The sequence below is a fragment of the Medicago sativa genome, chromosome 8, assembly GCF_051527215.1.
Source record: "Medicago sativa cultivar Bolivia chromosome 8, Bolivia_mono, whole genome shotgun sequence".
Taxonomy (NCBI): domain Eukaryota; kingdom Viridiplantae; phylum Streptophyta; class Magnoliopsida; order Fabales; family Fabaceae; genus Medicago; species Medicago sativa.
Window position 1 is genome coordinate 86728437 of NC_140756.1, and position 27281 is coordinate 86755717.

A 27281-nucleotide genomic window follows, 5' to 3' on the forward strand; every position below is an offset into this window, starting at 1 on the left:
TTTTTATTTTCATTGAATCTATATTATAATAAAATATAATAAAATAAAGTATGCGGTCTATATTATAGATCAAATACATAATTTATTCATTGAATCTAAAAAACTACATTTATTCCGTGTACTATTTAATATTTATTTTTATTTTATTTAATTAAGATTTTAATCTATATTTCCTCTATGCATATTGGGCCTCTAAGCATCGATTTTCTAATTTAAATAGAAGGGGACGTAAAACACTCGATTCCTTCCCTTGTAACATTAGGGTTTTTCGAAGCAGAGTGAAGAAGGTGGTAGAGACGCATGAGGAAGAAGACGAAACTACCGTGTCTGCCTCACGAATTGATCATTCAAATCCTGCTGAAGTTACCAGTGAAGTTTCTTATACGTTTCAAATGTGTTTGTAAGTCTTGGTTTTCTCTTATCTCCGATTCCCACTTCGCAAATTCACATTTTCAACTTACCGCCACAAACACTCCCAAGATTTTGGGCATATCAGTTTCACCTCCTGAGTTTCTATCTATAGATTTTGAAAACCACGTTTCTGCTTCACTCAACCTTAATTTTTCGCTTCCCCAATCTTATTTTCCTTTCCAAATTAAAGATTCATGTCGAGGTTTTTTGTTTTTGCACTTTGATTTCTCAAGAAACTATCTATGGAATCCATCAACTAGATTTCACAAGCAAATACCTGTGTCTCCTATTCATTCCAACTTAGAAGCATATTATCTATTTGGTTTTGGGTATGACAAGTCAAGAGATGATTACTTGGTGGTTTTAATTTCCACTTTATCTGATAATTCATCGTCATATTTGGAGTTTTTTTCATTAAGAGATAATACATGGAAACAAATTGAGGGTGATCGCTTTCCTTATATGGATGCTTCGAGTGATCGCACTCTAGGGCTTTTCTTTACCGGGGCTATTCATTGGTTGGCTTATCATCATGATTTATCGGTGGATGTTATTGTTGCCTTTGATTTAACGGAAAGGAAACTTTTAGAGATGCCTCTTCCAGATGGTGATTTTGTCCATGTACCTATAAATTGTGATTTGTGGGTGTCTGGAGAATTTCTTAGTTTATCGGCTATTGATTATGTGAGTGATACAATTGAATTATGGGTGATGAAAGAATACAAAGTCAATTCGTCTTGGACTAAAACTCTTGTTATTCACATTGATAATGTCGCTTACTTTTCCCCTATGTACTTTGCAAAAAACGGTGATATCATTGGAACAAATGGAGGTAATGTGGTGAAGTACAATTATAAAGGGCAGTTGTTAGATCATCGCTCTTATTCTGATGATCCAGATGGATCCCAAGTGGTCATGTATACAGAGTCTCTACTTTCACTTCCTGGTGGCGCTGAGCAAGTTTAAGAAAATCACATAAACAAGAAGAATGCAGGTTCTGAAATATTCTCCTAAACCATTTTCTTGATATTTTTAATTATATGCTAGCATGCAGCACAAGCTGATCCATTATGTCATGAAGCATTTATTAGTTAACTTTTATAATATGCTTATTGAAAATATTTGACAACTTTGTTTATTTGACTCATTGCTATTTATGCATGTGTAGCTGTATTGAGTTCTAAATGTATGCAGTTGTCTTTGTTTGAAATTGTTTTAAACTTTTATATGGTAAATTAATATGTGATGAGTTTATGCATGTTGAAGGAAAAAGAAGGATTTGTTCACCAATTTCAATGGACTGTATTAGCTTTGGCACATGCCATCTCTCTGTTTCAAACCAGGAAAAAAATTAATTACAAACTAATGATTTACACATGAATTTATAAGACTTTAAATCAGTAGAAACATCAAAACTCAATCACCCCATGATCATAACTAGTGCTGCAATTATAACTTAAAGTCCTAACACTTTATTTAATGAACAAAGCAAATATTCACAGTGAGAAAAATTTATCACTGCTTAAAGTGTTGACACTTTATTATGTGAAGCTAACTTTTAACAATGATAATTTTTTTGTTAAAATTTAACACAACTACATGTCTTTTTCTCTACATTAGTTTGCAGTCGTATATAAGTAAGAAATACCAGAGGAAACAGTGAGTGTGAGTGACCCATGAATCTATGTTTTGGTTAATTTGTCATCTTTCATTTTTATTTTTTCATCACTTTATTATTATTCTATTAATTCCTAACTTGTTACATCCTTTTGTTTTGTCCCCCCTGATGAATGTGAGTGATCAACTACTCAGTCATCTTACATGTATTGTGCACTCATATTAGTTCAACCGCTACACATTCAAAATCATTTATTACCACCATTAACTGATCAGTTTAATTTATATAATAAATTCTGATGAGGTTCCTGATAGCTGTATGTTAGACACTTTAGAGATAAGGAGTTGTGAGTTGTGACTCATGAGCAGGGCAGAATAGGCATCCTCCTGCATGGATGAAGTACTGTTACTAAATAAGAATTATCAGACAATAAAAAAAGCAATTTGTTTCTTCTGATTTTAATTTATGTTTAATTTTAATGATATGGTTTTAATTAGGTAAGATGAGGTGTTATTTTTAGTGTCTATACAAGAATTTCTCTGTAACATTGATTCCTTTGAATTAAAAGTCATTAAGTCCTACCTATGCAAATTGATGATCGTTCAAGTGTTTTGAATTTTAGAAGGGTTTGCAATGGTAGTTCAAATGATGTTTCATTAGAAATTGTTTTCTCCTTTGTACAATGATTGTCTTTTAAATGTTTTTCCTTTTCACTCTGTCTGCAGGTAAATGTTTCCCAAATTCTATCTTCGATACCATCCACAAGTCATGCTTTTTCACCATAGGATCCATGCTATGATACTGTCATTCATTATCAAGTGAAGTTACGCCGACATACTTAATTGACTAAAAACTAGATTTGGAAGTTTTTTCTGTTTTTTTCTTTCAACTTAGATTTAGAAACAGCATTATTTTATGTCATTTTTAGTAGGTAATATTATTATACTGCAACTTTGATTTATATTGCACAAGTTCTTTGATTCTTTATCATTTGAACACAAATATATTTTGTGCTTGATTCCTCATCCTTACATGTATTGAATAGATATTTTATTCAGGTTCATTCTATGTGTGTTTGTAGCAATTGAAATCAAGCATGTACCGCTGCATATTTTTTGAGCCTCATGTTCAATAACACCAACTTTTTTTGAGCGAACAATCAAAAATTTATTCAAACGATCTATTCCAAACACAAAGGTGTATCAAAATAAGACTAAAATGATACAACAATCGAACAGAGAAAGAAAAAATTGTACAGCCATGAACTCAGTCCCAAGAGAAGGAAATCTAAAATCAGTAAAAAAGGAAAAGTAGTACAAGAGATCAGCTCCAGGGGCGCTCTCTGAGGCCAACAGGAAAATACTAGACATTGCCTGTCAATATAAAAAATCTGGCAGAAACTTGACAGGAACTAAAACCTGCACTGCAAACAACAAAACCAGTCACCAAAACGGGAACCTAGCAGCAGCAGATGGCCTTAACACTGACATTAGAGGGCACCTAAAACCAGTGTATCGATGGGCCTGTAGTAGGATCAGAAGCTTATCTCCCCATACAACCACAAGGGTCTCAAGACCATTCGTAAAACAAACAGTGAGGCATACTCATTCTACTCAAACCCCATCTCCACGACAACACTTTGACCGCATCCACCCCTTTCAAACGGTCTTCAATCCTATTTGAAAAGATAGTCATTCCTTTCTTTCCAAATTAACCAAAACATTGTGTGCACAATCAACCAAAATCCCTTTCTTAATTTTTTCTTTTTGCAGCCCTACTCAAACATTCAAAAAGAGCGAAAAAAAATTCTGGGGGAATAACCAAAAATAAACCAAGACAACGAAAAATATTGTACCACACTTTCGAAGCAAAATCACAGTGCAAACACAAATCTTTATCAAAAAACAATGCAAAATACAAATGCAACGGTGTTCCCTCTTTCCAACACACAGAGAGCACAATCAAGTGATGCTTCCGCTTCAATAACTCCTCTCTAGCTAGATTCACTTTACACGGGATAGGTTAGAAAGAAGTTTCCAAGAGAAAGTTGAAACTTTTTAATCGGAGCCAGACTTTTTCATAAACTATGGAACACAAAGGTCTTATCCAACTCTAAATTAACCTCATTTAAAATCACATGAGCAAGCAAATTGTAAGTTGATTTCACCGAGAACAAACCATCGCTATCCGGACTTGAAATCCAAGAATCCTCCTCCTCACTCAAACCCACAGATTCCAAGAAAGAAGACATCTCTTAAAAAATATGGACGTCCCACACAAACATTCTCCTACGCCAAAGAAAGACCCACCTCCTACTCTCCCCCCATACCAATAACCTTATTTCCTTTTGTTCCGAAATCAAAAATAACGGTGAAAAACATTCCTCAAGTCCCAAAGGCGAGCATTCCCTAACCACAAGTCCAGCCAGAAACTCGTATGGCTAACTAACTATTACACAACATTGTGCTTCTCCAGGAAACAAACATCAATCACTAACTAACTAAATCACAATTACAATAAAAAATTAATATAGTAGATTAAATTCTGGTTGAAATTGGAAAGATCAAAGGAAGAAAACAAATTCTAATGAAACATCATTTGAACTACCATTGCAAACCCTTCTAAAAAAAAACTAAATTGCACTAGAAATTATCAGCAATTGTATTTGTTACGGTTATTCGTTGCTGATAATTTCTAGTGCAATTTAGTTTTTTTTTCCTTTCTCGATCTTTTAAGGGAAATTACTTTCTCGATCTTTTAATAAGGGAAATTAGTCATTTCTGTTAATGTAACGAGTGGATACAATGTCATCAATGTATGGAAATTCTAAAATAGTCATGCTTGTGTATTATGTTAGTCAAAATAGTCTCTATGTTAAAATAATCACTCAATGTATACAATAACTCTTTTCTTATAGTGATTGATATAACGGTAAATAAGCCTAGTAAGAGACTAATATGACAATATTAAAGGAGTATTTTAACATTATGGATTAGTTTAACTAACGTAGTGCACAATCAGAAACTGTTTTGAAAATTCGATACATTGAAAAACTATTGACTATTCGTTACACATTCAAAGGCGAAAATGACTATTTACCCAATTTTTCAAACATACCTAATATAAAAGAATATCAATGTGATCCACAATTTATATCAACTCACCAAACACTACAATACAAGACGTGCGACGTGAGTATTTATATCAACTCACCAAACACTACAATACAAGACGTGCGACGTGAGTATTTAGATTCAATGTAAAAACCTAATATTTTTTTTGGTGGTGGCCGGGGTTTGAACCCCGGACCTTTCATGTTTTATGCATTGTCCTTACCAACCGAGTTATGCCCACGAGGACATAAAAACCTAATATGAACGGGAGCTTATCATTTTTCCAAAATGATTAATTAATTAAATATGTTGTTAAATAAGAAAAACATCTTGACCGTCAATGTTTTGAATGGCTGAGATAAAGTAACACAAAATTAATAAGGGTTACGGTTTTGATTACATTTTCATTAATAAGGGTTACGGTTTTGATTACATTTTCATCGTCACAGTAAACCAAACCTGACCTAAACCCTTCTTCAAAAAGAACAACCTAACCTAAACCCTGAAAAACCAAACCCTAAACAATACATTCACAAATAGCTGCTCTTTGCGCTGTCGGAAGGAACTTCATCGTGTCACTGACTTCCTCAGTATGAAAAGGAAGAGAACAAATTCTCTCAGTCCTTCACAACAAATTACGGCTTCTTCTATCAAAACAATGGATTCAACAAACTTCCATTTACCTGATGAGTGTTGGGAACGCGTCTTCAAATTCCTCGATGACGACGATTATCATCGCCACTTGAAGTCTATCTCCCTTGTCTCCAAACAGTTTCTCTCTATTACCAACCATCTCCGTTTATCCCTCACTATATGTGATCAAACACACTTCCACAGGTTCCCCAACCTCACCTCCCTCGACCTCTCCTTCTACTGCTTTTTTGACATCTGTAAGCTTCTCCGTAGAATCTCTCGTTTTCCATTGAAACTCACATCACTTGATATCTCCAACCAACCCACTATTCCCTTTAATGCTTTGCAAGCATTCTCTCAGAAGTTTACAACTTTGACCTCACTCACTTGTTCCAACATTGATTCTCTCGGTAACAACGATATGGTTCTTATCTCTCATTGTTTCCCTTTCCTTGAACAACTTGACCTAAGTAGCAGTAGCTCTTTCTCTAGTAGAGATTTTGACATTATGAATGTTGGGGTAAATTCTATGTCAATGTCGCTTCCTAAACTCCACAAGGTTAATCTCTCTGGACATTTCTATATAAAGGACTCGTCACTTTTGCACTTGTGTAAGAATTGTGAGTTTCTTGAAGAGGTTATCTTGTTGAAATGCCCATTCTTAACTCAGGAAGGCATTGCTTCCGCCATCCGTGAGAGACCAACTTTGAAGTCTCTATCCGTTAGATGGAGATCAAATGGACGCCTTGATGATATTAGTTCACACATTATTGACTCGCTCGTGAGTTTGAAGGGCTTAACTTGTCTTGATTTGTCGTCTTTGCATATCTCGGATGGGTTTCTTTCCTCCATTGCAATGGGAGGTCTTCGTTTGAGAAGGCTTGTCCTCCAAAACTCTACTGGCTATAGTTATCATGGAATCTTTCAATTATTATCCAAGTGTCAATGTATACAACATATGGATCTTCAAAAAGCCGAGTTTCTGAATGATGACCATGTTGTCAAGTTGTCTTTGTTTCTTGGTGGTTTGGTGTCTTTGAATGTCAATAAATGTGCGATGCTCACAGGATCATCCCTGATTGCATTAGTTATAAAATGTCCTTCACTTAATGAGATCAAAATGGAATACACAAGGATTGGGGAAAAGAGTGTAGAAAATTCTAATTCTTTCATAGATGTTTCTGTAAGCCCTCAATTAAAGTCTCTCTATTTGTCTGGCAATCCATACTTAAGAGATGAAAACATCATATTTTTTGCTTCCATTTTCCCAAATTTACAGCTGCTTGACTTGAGCTCTTGCGATTACATATCTGAAAAAGGTATTTGTCAAGTTTTAAGGAGATGTTGTCAAATTCAAAATTTGAACTTAGCATACTGCGATGGAGTGAAGTTGCTTGGATTGAATTTTAAAGTTCTCAAGCTAGAGGTGTTGAACTTGTCATATACAAATGTTGATGATGAGACACTTTATGTGATCCCAAAGAGTTGTTGCGGGCTTTTGTACCTGTCACTGTCAGGTTGTGATAATATCACAAAGAAGGGACTGGAGCATGTCGTAGAAAACTGTACGCAACTTCGAGAGATAAATTTAGAATTTTGCGATAGAGTGCATGCTAATATTGTTGAGAAGATGCTATTGTCAAGGCCATCGTTGAGAAAGAAAATTGTTCCACTTGTTATCGATTCAGTGACTGAAACAGGGGACCCTTCTAGCATCATGTTTTGCTAGTATTTTGAAATGCTCTGCTGATATTTAAAGGCTAAAATGTAAGATGTATTTTATTTTTAGATTTACTTCACTGAGAATTCACTTTATTTTTTTATCTGTATTTGCTCATCAGTTTGTGCATGATAGTTGCCTAAGTAATCGTGTAAGATTTTTGTATAATTTAGAATGTAATGCAAGCAGTTTAATGTTATATACAGATTTAAATTGTGTTGTTTTTCATTGCTTTGCCTTGAACTATATTTCATTGATAAGATACTTGTGTCATAATACTTATTGAAGCCATCATTGTTAGCATCGGTGTAAGCAGGGCTGTCTCAACAAATTCGTAGGCCCGGTTTTAATCTTTTTAGAGATGTACAAAAATTTAAATTTTGGGGCCAAAAAAATAAATAAGACACTATTAAGAAAAATTATAAAAAAAAATGCACTCTGGTGGGACTGAAAAATAAATAAGACACTATTAAGAAAAATTATAAAAAAATTGCACTCTGGTGGGACTGAACCGAAGTCCCTACACTCACAGACACACCTCCGTGCCACTGAAGCACATTGAATAGTTTAAAATTTTTTGCTTTCATTCTATATAACAATTATTTGAGTGGATATATATGTGACAATTGGTCTTTGACTGATAGCTTGCGATTGCGATACGGCGATAGCTTGCGATTGTGATACGGCGATAGGCTTTCCACTTCATGAACTCTGCACCTTGCTACATCTTTCTACATAAATTCCAATTGATTTGGCAATTTAGGGGGATGTATTGGATTAGGATTCTAAGGGATTTTAAAAGACTTTTTAATTATGAAAAAGTCTTGTGGTATTCAATCAAGACTCTTTGCAATTTTAAAAAAGTCTTGTGGTATTCAATCAAGATTCTTTGTCATTTTAAAAAAGTCTTTAAGGTATTCAATCAAGACTTTTCATCACTTAAAAAAAGTCTCATGGTATTCAAAATCATTCAAATTTCAAAGGATTGTTTAATAAATTAGATTTTGATGGATTTTATGCGATTGTCTAGTGAAATTTTAACAAAAAAAAGTCTTTCATGAAGACAAGATTTCTTGGGATTGTTTTTCTTTAAAAGTTTTTACTATCTCTTTCTTATCCCTTCTTCCTTCTCTCTTCTCCCTTCCCTCTCTCCTCTCTTTTCTCCCTCCTCTCTCTCTCTCTCTCCCTTCTCTCTTCGTCTCTCTCTTCTCCCTTCTCTCTCTCTCTCTCCTCTCTTTTCTCCCCCCTCTGTCTCTCCCTTCTCTCTCTCTCTCTCTCCCACTTCTCTCTCTCTCTCTCTTCTCCCTCTATCTCCTCTATTTTCTCCCTTCTCTCCTTCCTCTCTTCCCCCTCTCTATCTCTCATAAAAATAAAATAAAAAATAAGAGCATGTATTCAAAATATTATGATAGAGAGTGTGTTGTAATCATTTCTTTTCAATGAGTACTTAAAATTCATAAAATCTTTTGAAATCTTATAAATCCATAAAATCCTTTAAAATCTTATGATGTAAATCCATTGAAATCCAAATTGAAAATCCTGATTGTCTTTTAAAATCATGAAAGTCATTAAAATCCTACAAAATCTTTTAAAATCTTTGAGACTTTTTTAAGCAAAAATTGTCCTTCAAAATCCTAATCCAATACACCCCCCTTAATGTTATCATATTAAAAAGCAAAATTCTTCTATTAACTTCACTTTACGGCTACACTATTGCTTGGTGAGGGGTTTCAATCAATTCGAAGGAAAACTACATTCGTCCATGTTATTGATTTTGACAGGATGATTGATAGTTGAGAAGACATACACTATGCATTCTTAATTAGGGTTTCTTTCGTGTTGCTACATTTGAAATTCATTCGCCCTCCTCTATTAATATCAAGTAAGGATGCCCTAAACCTGCTTGATGAATTGCTCATGAAGAATGTTCTTTTTTTGTTTTCCCTTTTAATAAGGAGTATTGATTTTCCCTTTTCAATAAGGAGTATTGTTTTCCTTTTCAATAAGGAGTATTGATTTTCCCTTTCAATAAGGAGTTTTTGTGTTTATCGGAGACAATGAGTTGCATAGCTTGGAATTGTCGTGGGCTTGGTAATCTACGAACGATTAATGCGTTCAAAAAACTCTTACGAGATAAAAACCCCACATGTGTATTTCTATCTGAGACTAAGAAAAAAGATTTTGAGATTAACAAGTTTAGGAATGTTCAAGGTTTATCTGGTGTTGTTGCCGTTAGTTGTTCAAGAGAAGGTAATAGACGTGCTGGTGGTCTTGCAATGTTTTGGAAGGAAGGGGTTGTAGTGGAGGTATTATCTCTTTCCTCTAACCATATTGATATCTTAATTGCTATTGAAAATGGAGATGAGAAATGGAGGCTCACGGGGGTATATGGTTTTCCGGAGTCTCAAATGAAACATAAAACTTGCGAGTTAATTGACCAGTTATCATCTGTGGAAAGTACTGATAAGTGGCTTCTCATGGGGGATTTTAATCTGATTCTTTCACAGGATGAGAAGGAAGGTGGGAATTTCGGAAGCTCTCATATGATTTCAATGTTTAGGGACAATCTTCAAAATCACAATCTTTCTGACTTAGGTTTTGAGGGTGATAAATATACTTGGCATAATAGACAAGATGGTGAGTCTAATATCAAGGCACGCCTTGATAGGATGGTAGCTACGCCAGCCTGGTCCTCATTTTATCCTTCGGCTTCAGTGGTACATTTAACAAGATATGCTTCAGATCATCTACCTTTGTGGCTGCGGCTTGCTTCTAGGAAGCCAAAGAAAAAACAAAATGTTCTTAAATTACAACGTTTTGAAGAATGTTGGCTACGTGATAGTGGAATTTTGGAAGCAGTGAAAGGTTCTTGGGAGGTGACAGGGGATTCTATGTCTGACAAAATTAATCGATGTGTGAATGATCTTTCTAACTTGAGTAAGGATCGTTTTGGTGATGTTCCCAATCAGATAAAAACTGTTCAAAAGAAATTGGATGATCTTAATAAGCAAACCCAGCATGAGGGGGTGATGTCAGAAATTCGACGAGTTGAGGCTAAATTGAATGACTTGGTGGAAAGTGAAGAAATTTGATGGGCTCAGAGGTCTCGTGCTTTGTGGTTAAAGCATGGAGATAAAAATACAAAAAAAAATCATCAAAAAGCTTCTCAAAGAAAATCTAGAAATTGGGTGGAATCTATATGTGACGATCATGGGGAAAAATTTGATGATGAGGAAGACATTGCCAGAGTTTTTAATAATTTCTTTCAAGATCTTTTCTCTACAAGTCACCCAGAAAGAATTACCGAAGTTGTGCAAGTGGTCAAAGATAGATTGTCGGATGCTATGCGTTACATATTGGAAGCTGAGTTCACAGAAAATGAGGTTTTGCTAGCAGCTAAAAACTTGAAGCCTCATGCTGCCTCGGGGCCGGACGGAATGCCTGTTTTATTTTATCAACAGTTTTGGAGTATAGTTGGCAAGGATGCGACTTCTTTTGCTTTGAAGATTCTCAATGGTGGTGAAAATCCGAGCAACATTAATTATACATATATTTGTCTTATTCCAAAAAAAAAAAGAAGCCAAAGGTGCCAGGTGATTTTCGACCTATTTCTCTTTGCAATGTTATTTTTAAAATAATTACGAAAACAATTGCAAATAGGTTGAAATTAATTCTTCCGGATATCATTGGAAAATTTCAAAGTGCTTTGGTGTCGGGACGTTTAATTACTGATAATGCCTTACTAGCTTTTGAATCTTTCCATTATATGAGGAAAAAAAGAAAAGGCAAGAAGGGGTATGTGGCGTTAAAGCTAGATATGTCAAAAGCATATGATCGTATCGAGTGGAATTTCTTGATTGAGGTGCTTCAGTCAATGAGTTTTTCTCAGAAATGGTATAACTTGATTTTCAATTGTATTTCCACTGTTTCTTTCTCTGTTTTGTTGAATGGAAGTCCTTGTCAGAAGTTTTATCCTCAACGAGGTCTTCGTCAAGGAGACCCTTTATCTCCTTACCTATTTATCTTATGTGCTGAGGTTTTTTCTGGGCTTCTAAATAAGGCACAAGCCGAAAAGGGTCTTCATGGAATTCAAATAGCTAGAGGAGCTCCAAAAATTAATCATTTATTTTTTGCAGATGATAGCCTCATTTTCTGTAAGGATTCTTTTCAAGATTCTCAGACCATTCAAGAAATTCTTAATACTTACCAATCTGCTTCTGGTCAACTTATTAATTTGGACAAATCTGAAATCTCTTTTAGCCGAAATGTACCTGATGATTGTAAAATTTTGTTCCAAGGTTGGATGCAAATTAAGGTTGTTGAGTGTCATTCAAAGTATCTAGGGCTACCTGCTTTTGTTGGTAGGTCTAAGAAACAGGTTTTCAATTTTGTCCAAGATAGGGTGTGGAAGAAGCTGAAAGGTTGGAAAGAAAAATTTCTATCAACTGCTGGGAGAGAAGTTTTGATCAAATCAGTGGTTCAAGCTATTCCTACGTATGTGATGAGTTGTTTTCTACTTTCGATGGGTTTATGTGAGCATATTGAGAGTATGATTAGTAAGTTCTGGTGGGGTAGCAAACAAGGTGAACGTAAAATCCATTAGATTAAATGGGAGACATTATGTAAGGAAAAAAAGAAGGTGGGATAGGCTTTTGAACATTTCATGAGTTTAACCTTGCAATGTTGTCTAAACAAGGTTGGTGTATTATGCACACGACGACTTATTGATCTCACAATGTTTGAAAGCAAGGTATTTTCCTAGAAGCAATTTCTTGAAAGCTTCAACTAGTTACTGCCCAAGTTATACATGGAGAAGTATTTTGCAAGCACGAGTGGATGTTATTGAGAAAGCTGGTATTTGGAGAGTAGGAAATGGTCGTCTAATTAATGTATGGGAGGATAATTGGCTTCTTTATCAAAATGGACACAAGATTTGGTCCCTTAAACCCCCTAATTGTGATATTATGTTTGTTTCAGATCTCATTCACCATGATATTCGATGTTGGAATGCTCCCTTAATTAATGAAATTTTTCTCCCTTTTGAGGCTCAACAAATTCTTCAATTGCCAATTTCTTTCTCTCAATTGCAAGATGAATTTGTGTGGGGTGCGTCACGGTCAGCTACTTTTTCTGTGAAAAGTTCATACCATTTCTTAAAGGCAAGGCGTGAAGCAGATGGCTCACATAGCTCAACGCATGACAATAATTACCAAGTGTGGAAAAAATTATGGAAAATAAAAAGTATTCCAAAACACATCCATTTTGCTTGGAGGATTCTACATGAAAAACTACCAGTAAAAAATGATCTGTTTAAAAGAGGAATAAGTAGTGATCCATTGTGTGCTCTATGTGGGGAACATAATGAAACAATTTCACACCTCTTTATGGAGTGTCATTGGTCAAAGCAAATATGGTTTGCTTCCACTTTAGGTGTGGTATTTAATTCACATGATTCCATGTATGTCCCTTTTCACAAGTGGCTAGAGGAAAATATTATTGATGTCGATAAGGATGTTATAGTCCATGTTCTGGCCTTGTGTTATGAGATATGGTGTGCTAGAAATAATAAATGTTTTGAGGGGACTGATGTTGATGTGGCTGCCACTATTCAAAAAGCACAAAGATCTATTGTGAATTTTAAGAATGCTAGTACGGTGTTGGTGGAGACACTAAGTGGAGGTCCAATTTTACCAATATATGATGTTCATTGGACACCTCCTTTTAGTGGCTTCTATAAGCTTAATGTTGACGCAGCGGGTCCGATAGAGGGTGATAAGTGGGGTATTGGTGTTGTTGTGAGAAATTATGAAGGTGTTGTTGTTGGTGCTAGTTCTTGTCAAGTAGTTTCTTTACCAGATTCAGAGGTTGCAGAAGCCTGAGCTATGCGAAAAGGTTTGGAATTTGCAAAAGACATGTCTTTTCTGAATCTTATAGCATAATCAGATGCTTTAAATGTGGTTTCAGTGTTGAATGCTCACCAACAATCTTCCAACTATGTTGGCTCTATTATCCGAGATTGTATTAGTTTTAAGGATAGTTTTCGTAGTTTAAATTTTTTTCATATTAGGCGTGAAGCCAACCAAGCTGCTCATTATTTAGCTAAATATGCTCTTAAGAATTTAGATTGCATATGGGTCGAAGAAACTCCGCCTTGTATTTCTGCAGTCTTGGCATTTGATTTATTGTCAGACTTTCGTTAATGAAATTGTCTTTAACGTAAAAAAAAAAAAACAATTATTTGAGTGTCCTTCAAAATAAAAATAAAAAGTATTTTAGGCCCCCAAAAATTCGAGGCCCAGTGCCATAGCCCAGCCTCAACAGCCTATGGGCCGGCCCTGGATGTAAGGGATTTGTCTAGTAGTGTGTATCACCTAAAAATTGTGCTCTGAAAGATTAAATTTAACACAATTTAAATTCTCTACACTCTATTGAATGAATAAAACTAACAAATATAATTAAGATAACATTTTGGATAAAAGGTAACACATTTAGAATGGTTTCTCTACTAGAGGAACCATTCTTTTATAATTCCTTCATTTACGCTTTGATGGACTTGTTGATTGGTTCTTATTGTCTCATTGATACTAACATCGCATATTTTTATTGGTGGTGAGATTAGTGAAATCACGGTGGTCCATCATGATTTTGTCTAACTCATTGCAAATCCATACATTCGCTGATTCACACAATTATGATAGAGGCGTATACTTTTGTTTATCAAGTTACACATGAAATATATAAGAAGGTTGATTCTTTTGTTTTTCTTTCAAAATTTGACTGCCCATGCAAATTGATGATCATTCAAGTGTTGTGAATCTTAGAAGGGTTTGCAATGCTAGATTGCTAGTTCAAGTGAAGGTTAATTAGAAAATGTTTTATGCTTTGCATAGTGATTTTCTTTTAAATGCCTTTCCTTTCACCCTATCTGCAGGTAAATGTTTCCCAAATTCTAGCTTCGATACCATCCACAAGTCATGCTTTTTCACCATAGGTTTCATGCGATAAGAAGTTACACCAGCATACTTGGATGACTAAAAAGCTAGATTTGGAAGTTTTTTCTGTTTTTTCTTCCACCTTAAATTTACAGGCAGTATTTTTATACATCGTTTTTAGTAGGTAATATTATGATGGTGCAACTTTCATTTATATTGCACAGTTCCTTTATTCTTCATCACTCTGTATTTTGTCTTTTCAAGATGAATATTTTGTGCTGTATATGATTCCTCATAATGAATAGATATTTTATTCAAGTTAATTTGATGTGTGCTTTTTATCCATTTTAATGGCACTCATTAACTATTACACAGCATTGTGCTTCTGCAGGAAGCAGACATCAAAACTAACTAATTAAGGCACAACCATATGTCAAATAGCAATTAATATAGAAGATTAATTTCTAGATTGGTTGAAATTGGCAAGCCTAAAGGAAGAAGATAAATTTCAGTTACTTTTTGGTATTTGTCAGTTATTCAGTGTTGATCTAGAGCAATTTAGTTTTTTTTTTTTTAATATTTCAAGCATTCCTAATCGTACCCTCAAAAGTAGGGATGACAAAAAAAAAAGTACAAAATATCTACGGGATAAAATGCAGGTCCGACGTGGCTTACTTAAAGGATAAACATGGGTACGATAAAATAAATGGATATTTTAACTATGTGGTAGTTAATCTTTCAAAAAAAAAAAACTATGTGGTAGTTAATGGAACAAATGTAGATTTACTACACTATTTTAAAAGTGGATTTAATGACACACGTACCTCGACATCCGCTTATAAATTAAGAAAATTACTTAAATATCGCATAATTAAATATAAAAGTTAGCATCTTCACTAAAAAACAGATTATTATATTATTTAACTTGTATAATTAATTTTTGCTGAATTTGAAACTAATATTATGTGGTAAAAGGAGGATAATTTAATTACTTTTTCATCACCACACTAAACCAAACCTAACCTAAAGGCTCAAATTGAGTATAAAAAACTTAAACCGTCAACAATACATTCACAAATCACTCTCTTTGCTCCTTATGAGGGACTTTGAGATTCGCTTGCCCTATAAAGTTAAATTAAAGGTGGTTGCTTCTTCTGCTAAGTATATTTTTAAACACATTAACATATTATATTACACTTTAGAAAGACCACACTAAAATGTCAGACATGACATATTCCCACCCCAACTTGTCATAGATGAAACTTTGTAATATTATATTGTCTAAATAAATAGATATATTGTATTAATTAATTAATTAATTAACCCTCTCAAAAAATATTAATGAAATCTTGTTTCCGTAAAAAAAACAGGTACCTGGAACTTTTTAATCCCTCGGTGTGACCATTTTCCATTATCCCCTTTTCCATATGTCATTGTCTCGAAGATGGAGATGGAGAACACGACACTACCGTATCTGCATCACGAATTGATCATTCAAATTTTGGCAAGGTTGCCCGTGAAATCTCTTATACGTTTCAAGTGCCTTTGTAAGTCTTGGTTTTCTCTCATCTCCGATCCCAATTTTGCTAATTCTCATTTTGAACTTACTGCCGCATCACACACTCGTAGAATTTTATCCATATCATCACATTCACCCCAGGAGTTTCGATCTATAGATTTTGAATCATCATCGCTTATGCTTAACAATCATTGTGCTCCACTCAACGTTAATTTTTCACTTCCCCAATCTTATTTTACTCCTGATATTAGAGGTTCATGTAGAGGCTTTATATTTTTGCACTGTTCTTCCAACATCTGCATATGGAATCCATCCACCGGATTTCATAAACAAATACCATTGTCTCCTTTTGATACCAAATTAAAGGATTATCATTTTGATCACCTATATGGTTTTGGTTATGACCGGTCAAGAGATGATTACTTGGTTGTTTCATTGTCCTATGATCCGACCATGGATGATATTTCACCAAATTTTGAGTTTTTCTCGGTGAGAGATAATACATGGAAACAAATTGGGATGGAGGATACTCACTTCCCTTATATGATTTCCACTAATGATCATCGCAAAATAGGGGTTCTCTTTAATGAGTTTATTCATTGGTTGGCTTTTCGTTATGATTTAAAGATGTTTGTAATTGTTGCCTTTGATTTGATGGAAAGGAAACTGTTAGGCATGCCTCCTCTTCCTGATGATTTTATCCATCAAACTACATATTGCGGTTTGTGGGTATTTGGAGAATTTCTCAGTCTTTGGGCTATGAAGGGGCGTAACATATTTCAAATGTGGGTGATGAAAGATTCCAAGTTGCATTCATCTTGGACTAAGACTCTTGATCTACGGATTGATGATGTCATTCCTAACTTTTCCCCTATATGCTCTACAAAGAGTGGTGACATTATTGGAACAGATGGTGGTTCTGGATTGGTGAAATATTCTAATGGTAAAGTACAACTCTTAGACTACCACTCCTACTATAACAATTCAGTTGGATCCAAAGTGGCTATGTATACAGAGTCTCTACTTTCACTCCCTGGTGACCATGAGCAAATTCATAAAGATGACACAAACAAGAAGAACGAGGTTTTGAAATATTCTCCTTCACCATTTTATTTATATTTATAATTATATTGTATTTTTATCTCTTGGGTGGCTGCATTTTAGGGTAATATGTTTTTTAACTTCTTTTTGTAACATAAGCTAGTATGCCACACAAGCTGATCCAATATGTTGTGAAATGTTTAAATGTATGTTGTTGTCACTGCTTGAAATTGTTTTATATGGTAAACTAATCTGGTTAATGTATGCATGTTGAAGGAAAAAGAAGGTTTTGTTCTCAAATTTTAGTGGACTCTTAACGGTGGCATTTGTCATTTCTCTGTTACAAACCAGGAAGAAAAAAACTAATTTCAATTTAATGAGCAATGCTTGAATTTATAAGACTTTAGATCAGCAGAAACATCAACATTAAATCACCCCATGCTCCTAATTCAATGAAGAAAGCTAAGAAAAACGAGAGATTTTTTGTTAAAATGTATGTAACACATCAACATGTCTTGATGTCCTTTTCTCTTCTTAAGTTTGCAAAGTTACATATCAGTAAGAAATGCTACTAGAGGTATCATTCTTTTAAAGTATAAAATTCTGTAATTGGGTGTATAGTGACCCATGAACCTATGTTTGGGTTAATTTGGCAGCTATCATTTTTATTTTTTTCACCCCTTTATTCTATTGATTCCTAACTTGTTACAATTACTTCCTTTTCTACCAGAACTCCGATATAGTGGACTCATTCCTTTATTGGCATAGTTTGAATTACTTATACTTTGAAAGTTAAAGTTTTGCTACCAGAACTCCAAACCATGACTTGCATAATACAAATTTTAGTCTTTTGCATCAATTTTGCTGCTTAAACTTATATTATCAATCTAATGTAAATTTGTAATATGTAATTCAATTTTTCTGTATGACTTGTTGCATATGAGTCACCCTTTCTTTCACAAATTGTTTGTAGGAGGAAGATGAATGTGAGGAAATTGAAGGCGACAATGATGATGACAATGAGAAGGCTGAGGTTGCACCAAAAAGAAAGAGGTCAGACAAACATGATTCAGATGACGATGATGGAGGAGAAGATGGCGTAAGAGTAAGATCCTCTAAATGATAGAGTTTGTCCATTCTTTGCTGAAGAACTGGTCAGCTACCAAACATAACACCATTTGTCCTTTAAAAACATTCCAGAGATGTGATACTCTAGTAATTCATGGAAGTGTTTGTTGCTATATTGTATTTTTATGGTGCAGTATTATTAGGTTTACTATGTTTATCAGGTAAGTGCAAGGTTAAAAACATGTGGTAGGACAAGGTTTACAGTTCAGGTTTTTATCTTCCACCCATTTCTTAGGTGGGTAGATGTTGTTCATTATTGTTTCTTGTACTCCGAAATTGTTGGTAGACAAAAGTTTTTTTTGTTGTGTAAAACCTTTTTGATATAAGCATTTAATCATGCCTTTCTAAGTAGATATTTTTATGAAATATTTTGAACTAACTAATAAAGTGATATCGTGGTGCGATTTCATTAACGGGTTCATGTTGATGCGAGTTTCATGAACTAAAGTTGTATTGTTGTGATAAGTCCAGCATATAGTGAACAGCGAATTTTTCATTATAAGGAGTGTAAACATGCTGACTTCTTGCAAAGAGAAACAAAAAATAGGCAAACTTACGTTTTCTGGAGTGAAACAAATTATGAAATAAAGTCTTTTTTTTTTTTTTTTTAAGTTGAGCAAGTGAGAAATGTTTGAACTCTAACCCTGCATATTGCAATTAAACTATTTTTTTTAATATTTGTTTTTCAAAAAGCTAAAGGAAATACGATCCTTAAATTAATTTCATTTTATCATTTAATTCATTTTTTGTTTCTTCATGTTTTTTTTGTCTTATTTGGCCATTTGCATATGCTTTTTAAATTTCAAATGTATGGTTTTATTCTCCGACGAAGATAAATTCAGCAATTCTGTTTCGGGGATGAACCGAGTCGGTCCAGATCTGGATGAGACTGTGTAGAGTACGGTTAGGAACAAAATCCTTAGTGTGAAGTATTTGCATGGTAGCGGGACATGTGTTGTTACCATCGTCTAACCACAGTTGGATGCTGGAACGTCGTAGGTGACACTGCTGCAGAGACTAACAGAGGATTTCATAACGTCGAGTGAGATTGGGCATTCGAAGAAGGTGGGAAGAGTGATATGCATAGATCAACGATTCTTTCTCTAACCAATTCCGTTAACACTTTGTTGTTATTGTTTAAGATTGGAGTATTGAATTAATGTGTTGTGTTTGGTGGATGATGAATATGAATATATGATGGTGAACCGGAGGGGATGAATATTGATGGTGAAGAGATGAATTTGTTGGGTGGATGATGAATATGATAGTGTTTGAAAATGAATCACATGCCCTTTCTTTTTCCTTTCTTTTTTGATTTTTTTAATTCAATAAAGACATAGTGGCATTTTTTTTTAATTCATTATAGCCACGTAAGGGTTGACTTAATCAAAATTAGTAAAAAGGACTACTATTATAAAGGGCAAAAACATAGAGGACTCCATTTATTTTTATTTTTAGGGGGCTAAAATCGCATCATTAAAAACATAAAGGACTACTATTAAGGTCAGCATTCTTGTATTGAATGTAAAGTGCATAATTTGGAGTCTTCTTGCAAGCTTGTTCTATCAGATTGACATTGTTAGGTTTGATAATTCTGCATTGAGTTGCAACAAGAGTAGTGCATAAGACGAGAATGAATAATGCATTTTTTTTGTTTGGCTTAAGTATTTTCATCTTTTTAAATGGGAAAAAGGAGGAAACAAGCAATTTCTTCTCTTCTCTCAAAAAAAAAAAGCAATTTCTTCTCATAATGGAAAACTAATTACCACCCAATCGTTATTTTTTGGATCGGAGCGTACCTCCCGATCACTTATTTCAGAGGTTGATCATTCTTAGGGACCTATAGAGCAATCACCATATTTATCACTATCTAAATTCTGAATTAGCAGACTGAGCTAAAAGGTGAGCAGCCCTATTGCCTTCTCTCCTAGTATGCTGAATACTAACAATAACAAAAATCCCTAATTTTTCCTTTATTTTCTCTCCTAGTTGCTGTTAATTTGATTTTCATTTTCCTGAGATTTTGAGTAATTTACAGCATGATCCAGAGCCTTATTTATGGATTCTTGGATAAGGGGATCTTTATCCTCAAAAAAAAATTATTTCTGGCTATCCAAATGTTGTCTATGATTGCTATTAGAAATAGTTAACTGATCAGCTTCCATTTGATCAATCATATGGCCAAAACAAATTAATAAAATTTTGATCTGATTGAGTTAAAATTGATTCCAAACCAATTTGCACCGCCCAATTATGCACTCTTTAAAAATATGGTCAACTGTTTCTGCTTTTTAAGACATCTAGGACAGTAGATTCGAATTATCTCGGACAGGAATTATGTTGTGAAATATATCCGCTGTCAAAGTTTGTTATCTTATTCTGAAAAGCATTTTTGTTCCATAGTTAGATTAGAGCTACCTCTTCCTACAAACTGTATTTCCAAGGCTTCTTACATTCTCCACAAAAATGTGCTATTTGTTACGGGAGAATAAATGCAAGAGACACAAGAACAAGTGAAAAGCTTCTCTCTCACGTGGGTGTGTTACTGTTTTACACTTCCTCATTTAGCGTAAATCATGTGCAGTTGAATGATAATAAACGATCGTACCTTTCATGTGTGCTGTTTGCTTCGTGATAAACAACATTTCTCCTAAAGAAAATGAACTGGGTAATTTAAACCAATAAAAAAACTTTTGCAAACTAAGAACATGAAAGACGAAAGCCCCAAAGGTTGAGATTTTCTCTATGCCAAGTGCACAGTAAACTGTCTCGGCAGCAAATTGCTAAGCTAACTAATGTGCTTCCATAGATATGATTTAAGTATAATAATGAGAACCAATTTAACAGACTGAAGTTATTATACAGTGGTACATAGAGTGAACTTCTATTTTTGACAAATCACTCTATCTAATATGAAGATATTTTACCATTATGCAGTAGTATCTTAGTACAATCATGGATGGATTCAGAGATGAGAGAACCAATTCAATAGAGTGAAGTATGTATGTATACATGGAAACATTAGCTAAGTCATAAAATTCCACAACCAGTTCTATTTAAATGATAGTAGAAAGAAAAACAGACATTTGAAGATTTTTTTCAATGTACAAGCTAGAAAGAAAACAGGATTTCACTGTTAAGATCCCATTTACCATTTTTTTTTTTTTTTTACAAGCCCATCTACCATGTTAGAGCACACATTATAACCAATATTGGTAGATTCAGACATTTGTTTACCCTTTGTGGCCCCTGTGTAAACCAGACATACAAATTGTTCATATCAAAACCAAGAAAAGTAGCATCTACCAATACTTCTTCTGAAACAATCTGTGTCTTTTTGCGCGAATCGTATTGTATGATAAATACATTTTGGCTTGAAAGACAGCTCAATTAAAGGAATCTTGTTAAAAATATCAAGCTTATTTTACTAATTTATGATGAAATCATAACTAAAATGTGTAGCAGAAAAACATAACATAAATTTTGCCTTGGGAGGGAGCAATGAACACACATACATGTATGATACATTATGTATATAATGCTGACTGGTATATTTTCTAATGGGTCGTTTTCTTTCCTAATGCCTTAATTATTTCTGTTCATATTTTTGTCAAGCACATTTTGTAATTGTTTCAAAATAAGGCAAGAAAAAGTTGATAACAAGAAACAAGTGATAAAACAAAACACACTACACAGGAAATCAAATTGAATAACTATAATGGAGAGAAATCGTAGGAAAGACATTTACTATGATAAGTCCAAAATTAAAAACTACTTAAGCCTTTGAAATAAGATACTACAGTTCTCAATATATAATTGGCAGCCTATAATATCCAGTGTTGTGAAACTAAAGAAATATTCTATTATTCTATTGTTATTATGTGCAAATAGGTTACATGTGAGTTCTATTTATAGAGAAATACAATGACTTAGCAAACAAGCACAATAGTATGTATGACATGTGAGCTCTATTTATAGAAAAATACAATAACTTACAAACAAACACAATAGTATGCATGAGCTAGTAGTGCCACAATAACTCAATTGATATATGAACATCTGCTTATAATATTGTTTATCCATTCTTTATGATAATTTCTAAATCCGCCCCTAAATCACGGGAGGCTAGCAAGAATTGTGCTTTCCATACTTATTTCAATTATTTAAATAGCAAACATGTTCTTGATATATACTGGATACACTATTTCACAATTTACTTACTAATTTTTGCCAATGACAAAAATTAGTAAGTAACATCCTTCTAATGCAGGGCATAACATTGGCTCAATTGTCTATTTTTAATTTAAATCTATTTTTAATTTAAATTTTGGATTTTCACTTGAATGCTCAATTGTTTTCCGCTGTGTATTTTTTGGATTTTTCTATCTTTATTTTGATGTTGACATTTTTTGGATTTTTCTATCTTTATTTCACAATTTACTTACTAATTTTTGCCAATGACAAAAATTAGTAAGTAACATCCTTCTAATGCAGGGCATAACATTGGCTCAATTGTCTATTTTTAATTTAAATTTTGGATTTTCACTTGAATGCTCAATTGTTTTCCACTGTGTATTTTTTGGATTTTTCTATCTTTATTTTGATGTTGACATTTTTTGGATTTTTCTATCTTTATTTTGATGTTGACAACATAATTTTCTTTTTAGTGGTGGCCGAGGTTCGAACCCCGGACCTTGCATATTTTATGCATTGTCCATACCAACTGAGGTAAGCTCACGAGGATGTTAACAACATAATTTGATTTGTCTAACAAGTAATAATTTGCTAACGGCACAAAAAATCTTTTTGTTCGCCCGTGCGTTCACGGGTGGAAATACTAGTTCATAACATATAGGGATATTTTAGTAGTTTATTATGGCTTTGTCATTTCATCTGTCTACAACAACAAATAAAATAGGACCTTACCCAAACCTCATTAACGTCCCAACTAACTTTGCAGATTATCCTACAAATCAGTAATTTCTTTTTTTTTTTTTTTGGTGAAGCAAATCAGTAATGTATGTTTAGCCTTTTTTTTATGACGAGAATTGAATAAATAATTAATTAATTACCTTACTCTCTCATAAGTCATAACTTGGAATCGATCCGTGATAAAATTAGGGTTACTCAAAGCGAAGGAGCATGAAGAAGACAATGCATCTATATCTGCCTCACGACCATGATAATTGAAATCCTTCTAAGGTTACCCGTGAAGTCTCTTATACGTTTCAAGTATGTTTGTAAGTCTTGGTTTTCTCTCATCTCTCATCCCAACTTTGCAAATTCACATTTTGATCTTGCCACCGCAACACACACTCCAAGAATTCTGTCCATTTTTTATTCACCTCTTGAATTTCAATCTATAGATTTTGAATCCTCTGACGATTCTGCTTCTTCAGTGACCCTTAATAATTTTTTTATTCCCCAATCTGGTGATAAAAAATTTCGTGCTTATATTGTAGTTTCATGTAGAGGATTTATATTTTTCCACTGTTTTTCAAGACTCTACTTATGGAATCCATCTACTGGACTTAACAAACAAATACCTTTGTCTCCTTTTGATTCCAAATTCTTAGCATATCGTGTAAGGACTAATCTATATGGTTTTGGTTATGACAAGTCAAGAAATGATTACTTGGTGGCTGTATTGGGCTATGAGTCAACCTTAGCTAATAATGTCTTTTTATCACATTTGGAGGTTTTCTCCTTGAGAGATAATACCTGGAAACAAATTGAGGGTGCTCACTTCCCTTATAAGAATGTCACTAATGATCATTCCAAACAAGGGGTTCTCTTTAATGGGGCTATTCATTGGTTGGCTTTTCGGTATGATTTATATGTGTATGTTATTGCTGCATTTGATTTGATGGAAAGGAAACTTTTTGAGATCCCTCTTCCAGATCATGATGATTTTCATTATCAGTCTTCATATTGTCATTTGTGGGTATTTGGAGAATTTCTCGGTCTATGGGATGTCGAATATGAAAATTATACAACTAAAATAAAATATGGGTGATGAAAGAATACAAAGTGCGCTCCTCTTGGAATAAGAAACTTGTTCTTCCTCGTCATGACATTTTCCCTATATACTCTACAAAAAATTATGATATCATTGGAGCAAATTTTTATAAATTGGTGAAGTACAACGATAAAGGACAGTTGTTAGGGTATCAATACTACCGTGGGAATCTAGAATCATCCCATGTGGTCATGTATACAGAGTCTCTACTTTCACTCCCCGGTGACAATGAATTTTAAGATGACACACACAAGAAGAATGAGGTTTTGAAATTCTTCCTTCACCATTTTCTTGATATTTATAACTATTTTATCATCAACTACTAGGGTGGCACCATTTGTAGGCTTATATGTGTTTGACTGCCTTTGTAACATGTGCTAGTATGCCGCATGAGCTGATCCAATATGTCGTGAAATGTTTATTGGTTAACTAGTTGTATTGGAAATATTGATAGCTTTGTTTGTGTGATTCACCGCTGGTTATGCGTGTGTAACAGGATTGAGTTCTAAATGTTATGCCGTTGTCACTGCTTTAAATTGTTTTAGATGGTCCTGCTCAGTTTATGCAGGTTGAAGGGAAAATAAGGTTTTTTTTTCTCTAATTTCAGTGGACTCTATTTACTTTCTCCCTTGCCATTTCTCTGTTTCAAACCAGGAAAAAAAATGAACTTCAAATTAATGAGCTACACATGAATTTATAGGTCAGAAGAAACATCAAAATTAAATCACATCATGATCTGAAATAGTGCTACAATCTTAATCTTATCTTAATCTTAATCTTATCTTAATATATATAAATGTTAAACAGTTCTGAATGGTTTGCCCTAATTCTGATCCCGCCTTTTTTGGGGGGTCTGAGTAATTTTTATGAAAAAAAGAGGTTGCAAGGAATCGAACCAGATACCATATGCTTACACTTTACAACTATAGCCACTATGCCACTTCTCTTTTTATTGAAATATTGTTGCTTCCAAAAATGAAATACATGACTAAAATATTTTTTTAAAAGCTCCAACCGCCCTAGCGGTTACCTCTCTCATAGCAGTTATTTTTTAGTAACTTTATTGATAGTAATTCTTTTTCATATTTTTTTGGGTGTACGCTAACTACGTGTTACGATATTAAAGTTGCATCTTTAAAATTGTAGATAATTTGACTGATCCATATGATAATTTTTTTCATTAGAAACTTCACTTTTTCCTGTATTATATTACATGAAGTTTTTGTTCTGAATTTTTTTTTTTTGCAAAAATCATTACAGTAGACTATAACATTACTTTGTTTTGGCAAAGTAATGACTTTGATTCTATATTCATTTTTGTTGATTTCCATATTCATTTTTGTTGATGCAAACTAAATGTTGTTAATTTGATTCTTTGAGATTATGCATGTTGATCACTCTCAATTGTCACTTAGTTTGATTGTTTCTGAGTTTAAATGTAACTCTACGATTAATAGTATAGCCAATTTGATATTTTATATATGAAACTCTACAAAAACCCGTGCATCGCACGGGTTAGGGTCTAGTTATATCCTAAAATCTCAACCTTTTATTCAATGAATAACGCAAATATTCATTGTGGGAAAAATTTAACACAACTTAAATCTCAACAATTTATTTATTGAATAAAGCTAAAAAAAACAAGATATATTATTTGTGGAAATTTAACACATCTACATGTCCTTTTTTCTACGTAAGTTTGCAGAGTTGTATATCAGTAAGAAATACTACTAGAGAAATAATTCATTTAAAGCTTAAATAAACTTCTATAGTGTATACTTTTCTATTAATTCCTAACTTGTTACATCCTTTTCTTTTGCAACTTCTCTGATTTGATACGCTGATTTGATCCACTAGTCAGTCATTTTACATGTGTTGTGCAATTACCTTAGTTCAATCACTACACATAACACATTATTTATGATCATGTAATACCTTCTTGCAGCTTACACTAACACTAACAATTTTCTCACACCACCATTAACTGATCAGTTTCATTCCTGATAGTAGTGTGCTAGAAACTGCAGCGGTAGGAGTTGTGACTCGTGAGCTGGACTTAAATTAGCATCCATGGATGAATGACTGTTTTATTCTAGATATGAATTATCAAAAGAAGAAACAATTTGTTTCTTCTGACTTTTATTTTTATTTAATTTTCATGAAATGGTTTTAAACTTTTAATTGGGTGTCTATATATGAGGTGTCATCAGGGCTGTTTTTATGAAATAAGAGGCTCAATTCTCATAGTAAAATAGACCCCCGGTAAAATAAAAACACAATCTTTTTAAAACTTTCTAATCCTAGGAGGCAATTTAGAAGGCGTAGAGGAAGACTGAAAAAAATATGTAGAACCTGAAATTTAGGAGGCTTATATTATCAACATATACCAAAATTTGTTAGCACTCAATGTCCAGCATATAACAAAATTAGCAATTATATTTTTCAACATTCAACATATAATGAAAAATTTCAACATTGAACATATATTAGAACCATATATATATTTGCAACATTCAACAAAATTAGCAATTATACACTCAAATTTTAAAAAGTAATTACTAATAAGCATTAAGCAACGTATAACAAACATGTAGCTAAGCATCATTAAAAATCAGAATCAGAAGAACTTCTAAACATGAAATGAAATATAAAAAAATTAAGCGACAGAAAGGTAAAATTTAACTAATGGTGTCGTTTGAATTTATCACTCATTCGTTGTGGAAAAGGGGAAAATGAATTGTTTATGCGAAAAAGAAATAATTGTTGTGATTCTTTCAATGAATAACTTTTCAAATTGACTGATTAAGTGATTATTTTTAAATTGGGGATGGTTTGATAGCATCAGATTTATGTCCAGAAAGGAGAACTAGTCTAGAAGATAGATGGAGGTTGGATTGGTGGTGGTTAATTACCGATGTGTGTGGCGGCGTGCGACTAAGAGATGGAGGTCGGATGGGTGGTGCAACAAGAAGTGTTGAGTGAGAAGAAGATACTCAAACATCATACCGGAAGAAACAAAAAGAAGAAACATATTTTTTTTATTTGAGTAGGGAGTGTGTATTGGACTATAATTTTTTTTAGGCACATACCTTTTGGAGGCTTGGCTTGATTGAGCTGTCTGCACTCTCCCGGGCTTGGGTGTCATGT

General features: G+C 33.7%; 3 protein-coding genes and 1 pseudogene across 3 annotated transcripts; all 4 read left to right on the plus strand.

Moving 5' to 3' along the window:
- Positions 1-274: 274 nt before the first annotated feature.
- Positions 275-3092, plus strand: LOC146902749 (F-box/kelch-repeat protein At3g23880-like). The gene is made up of 2 exons (XM_085733471.1): positions 275-1405; positions 2755-3092. Exon 1 carries the CDS (start codon positions 301-303, stop codon positions 1375-1377), a length of 1077 nt encoding a protein of 358 aa, XP_085589597.1. The 5' UTR covers positions 275-300; the 3' UTR covers positions 1378-1405; positions 2755-3092.
- A 2642-nt stretch (positions 3093-5734) lies between these two features.
- Positions 5735-7504, plus strand: LOC146902750 (uncharacterized). Its single transcript, XM_085737168.1, has one exon. It carries the CDS (start codon positions 5735-5737, stop codon positions 7502-7504), a length of 1770 nt encoding a protein of 589 aa, XP_085593294.1.
- A 7493-nt stretch (positions 7505-14997) lies between these two features.
- On the plus strand, positions 14998-18468 carry LOC146902751 (F-box/kelch-repeat protein At3g23880-like). The gene is made up of 2 exons (XM_085732314.1): positions 14998-17029; positions 17961-18468. The coding sequence occupies exons 1-2, from the start codon at positions 15872-15874 to the stop codon at positions 18108-18110; spliced, it is 1308 nt and encodes a 435-aa protein (XP_085588440.1). The 5' UTR covers positions 14998-15871; the 3' UTR covers positions 18111-18468.
- A 4789-nt stretch (positions 18469-23257) lies between these two features.
- On the plus strand, positions 23258-24375 carry LOC146902752 (F-box/kelch-repeat protein At3g06240-like; annotated as a pseudogene).
- Positions 24376-27281: the final 2906 nt, after the last annotated feature.

Excerpts from the sequence above, each read along its gene's own strand:
- LOC146902750 (XM_085737168.1), top strand. The coding sequence starts at position 5,735 with ATGAAAAGGAAGAGAACAAATTCTCTCAGTCCTTCACAACAAATTACG.
- LOC146902749 (XM_085733471.1), top strand. The coding sequence starts at position 301 with ATGAGGAAGAAGACGAAACTACCGTGTCTGCCTCACGAATTGATCATT.
- LOC146902751 (XM_085732314.1), top strand. The coding sequence starts at position 15,872 with ATGGAGATGGAGAACACGACACTACCGTATCTGCATCACGAATTGATC. Across the intron at positions 17,030-17,960 it reads ACACAAACAAGAAGAACGAG|GAGGAAGATGAATGTGAGGA; the intron begins GTTTTGAAATAT and ends AATTGTTTGTAG.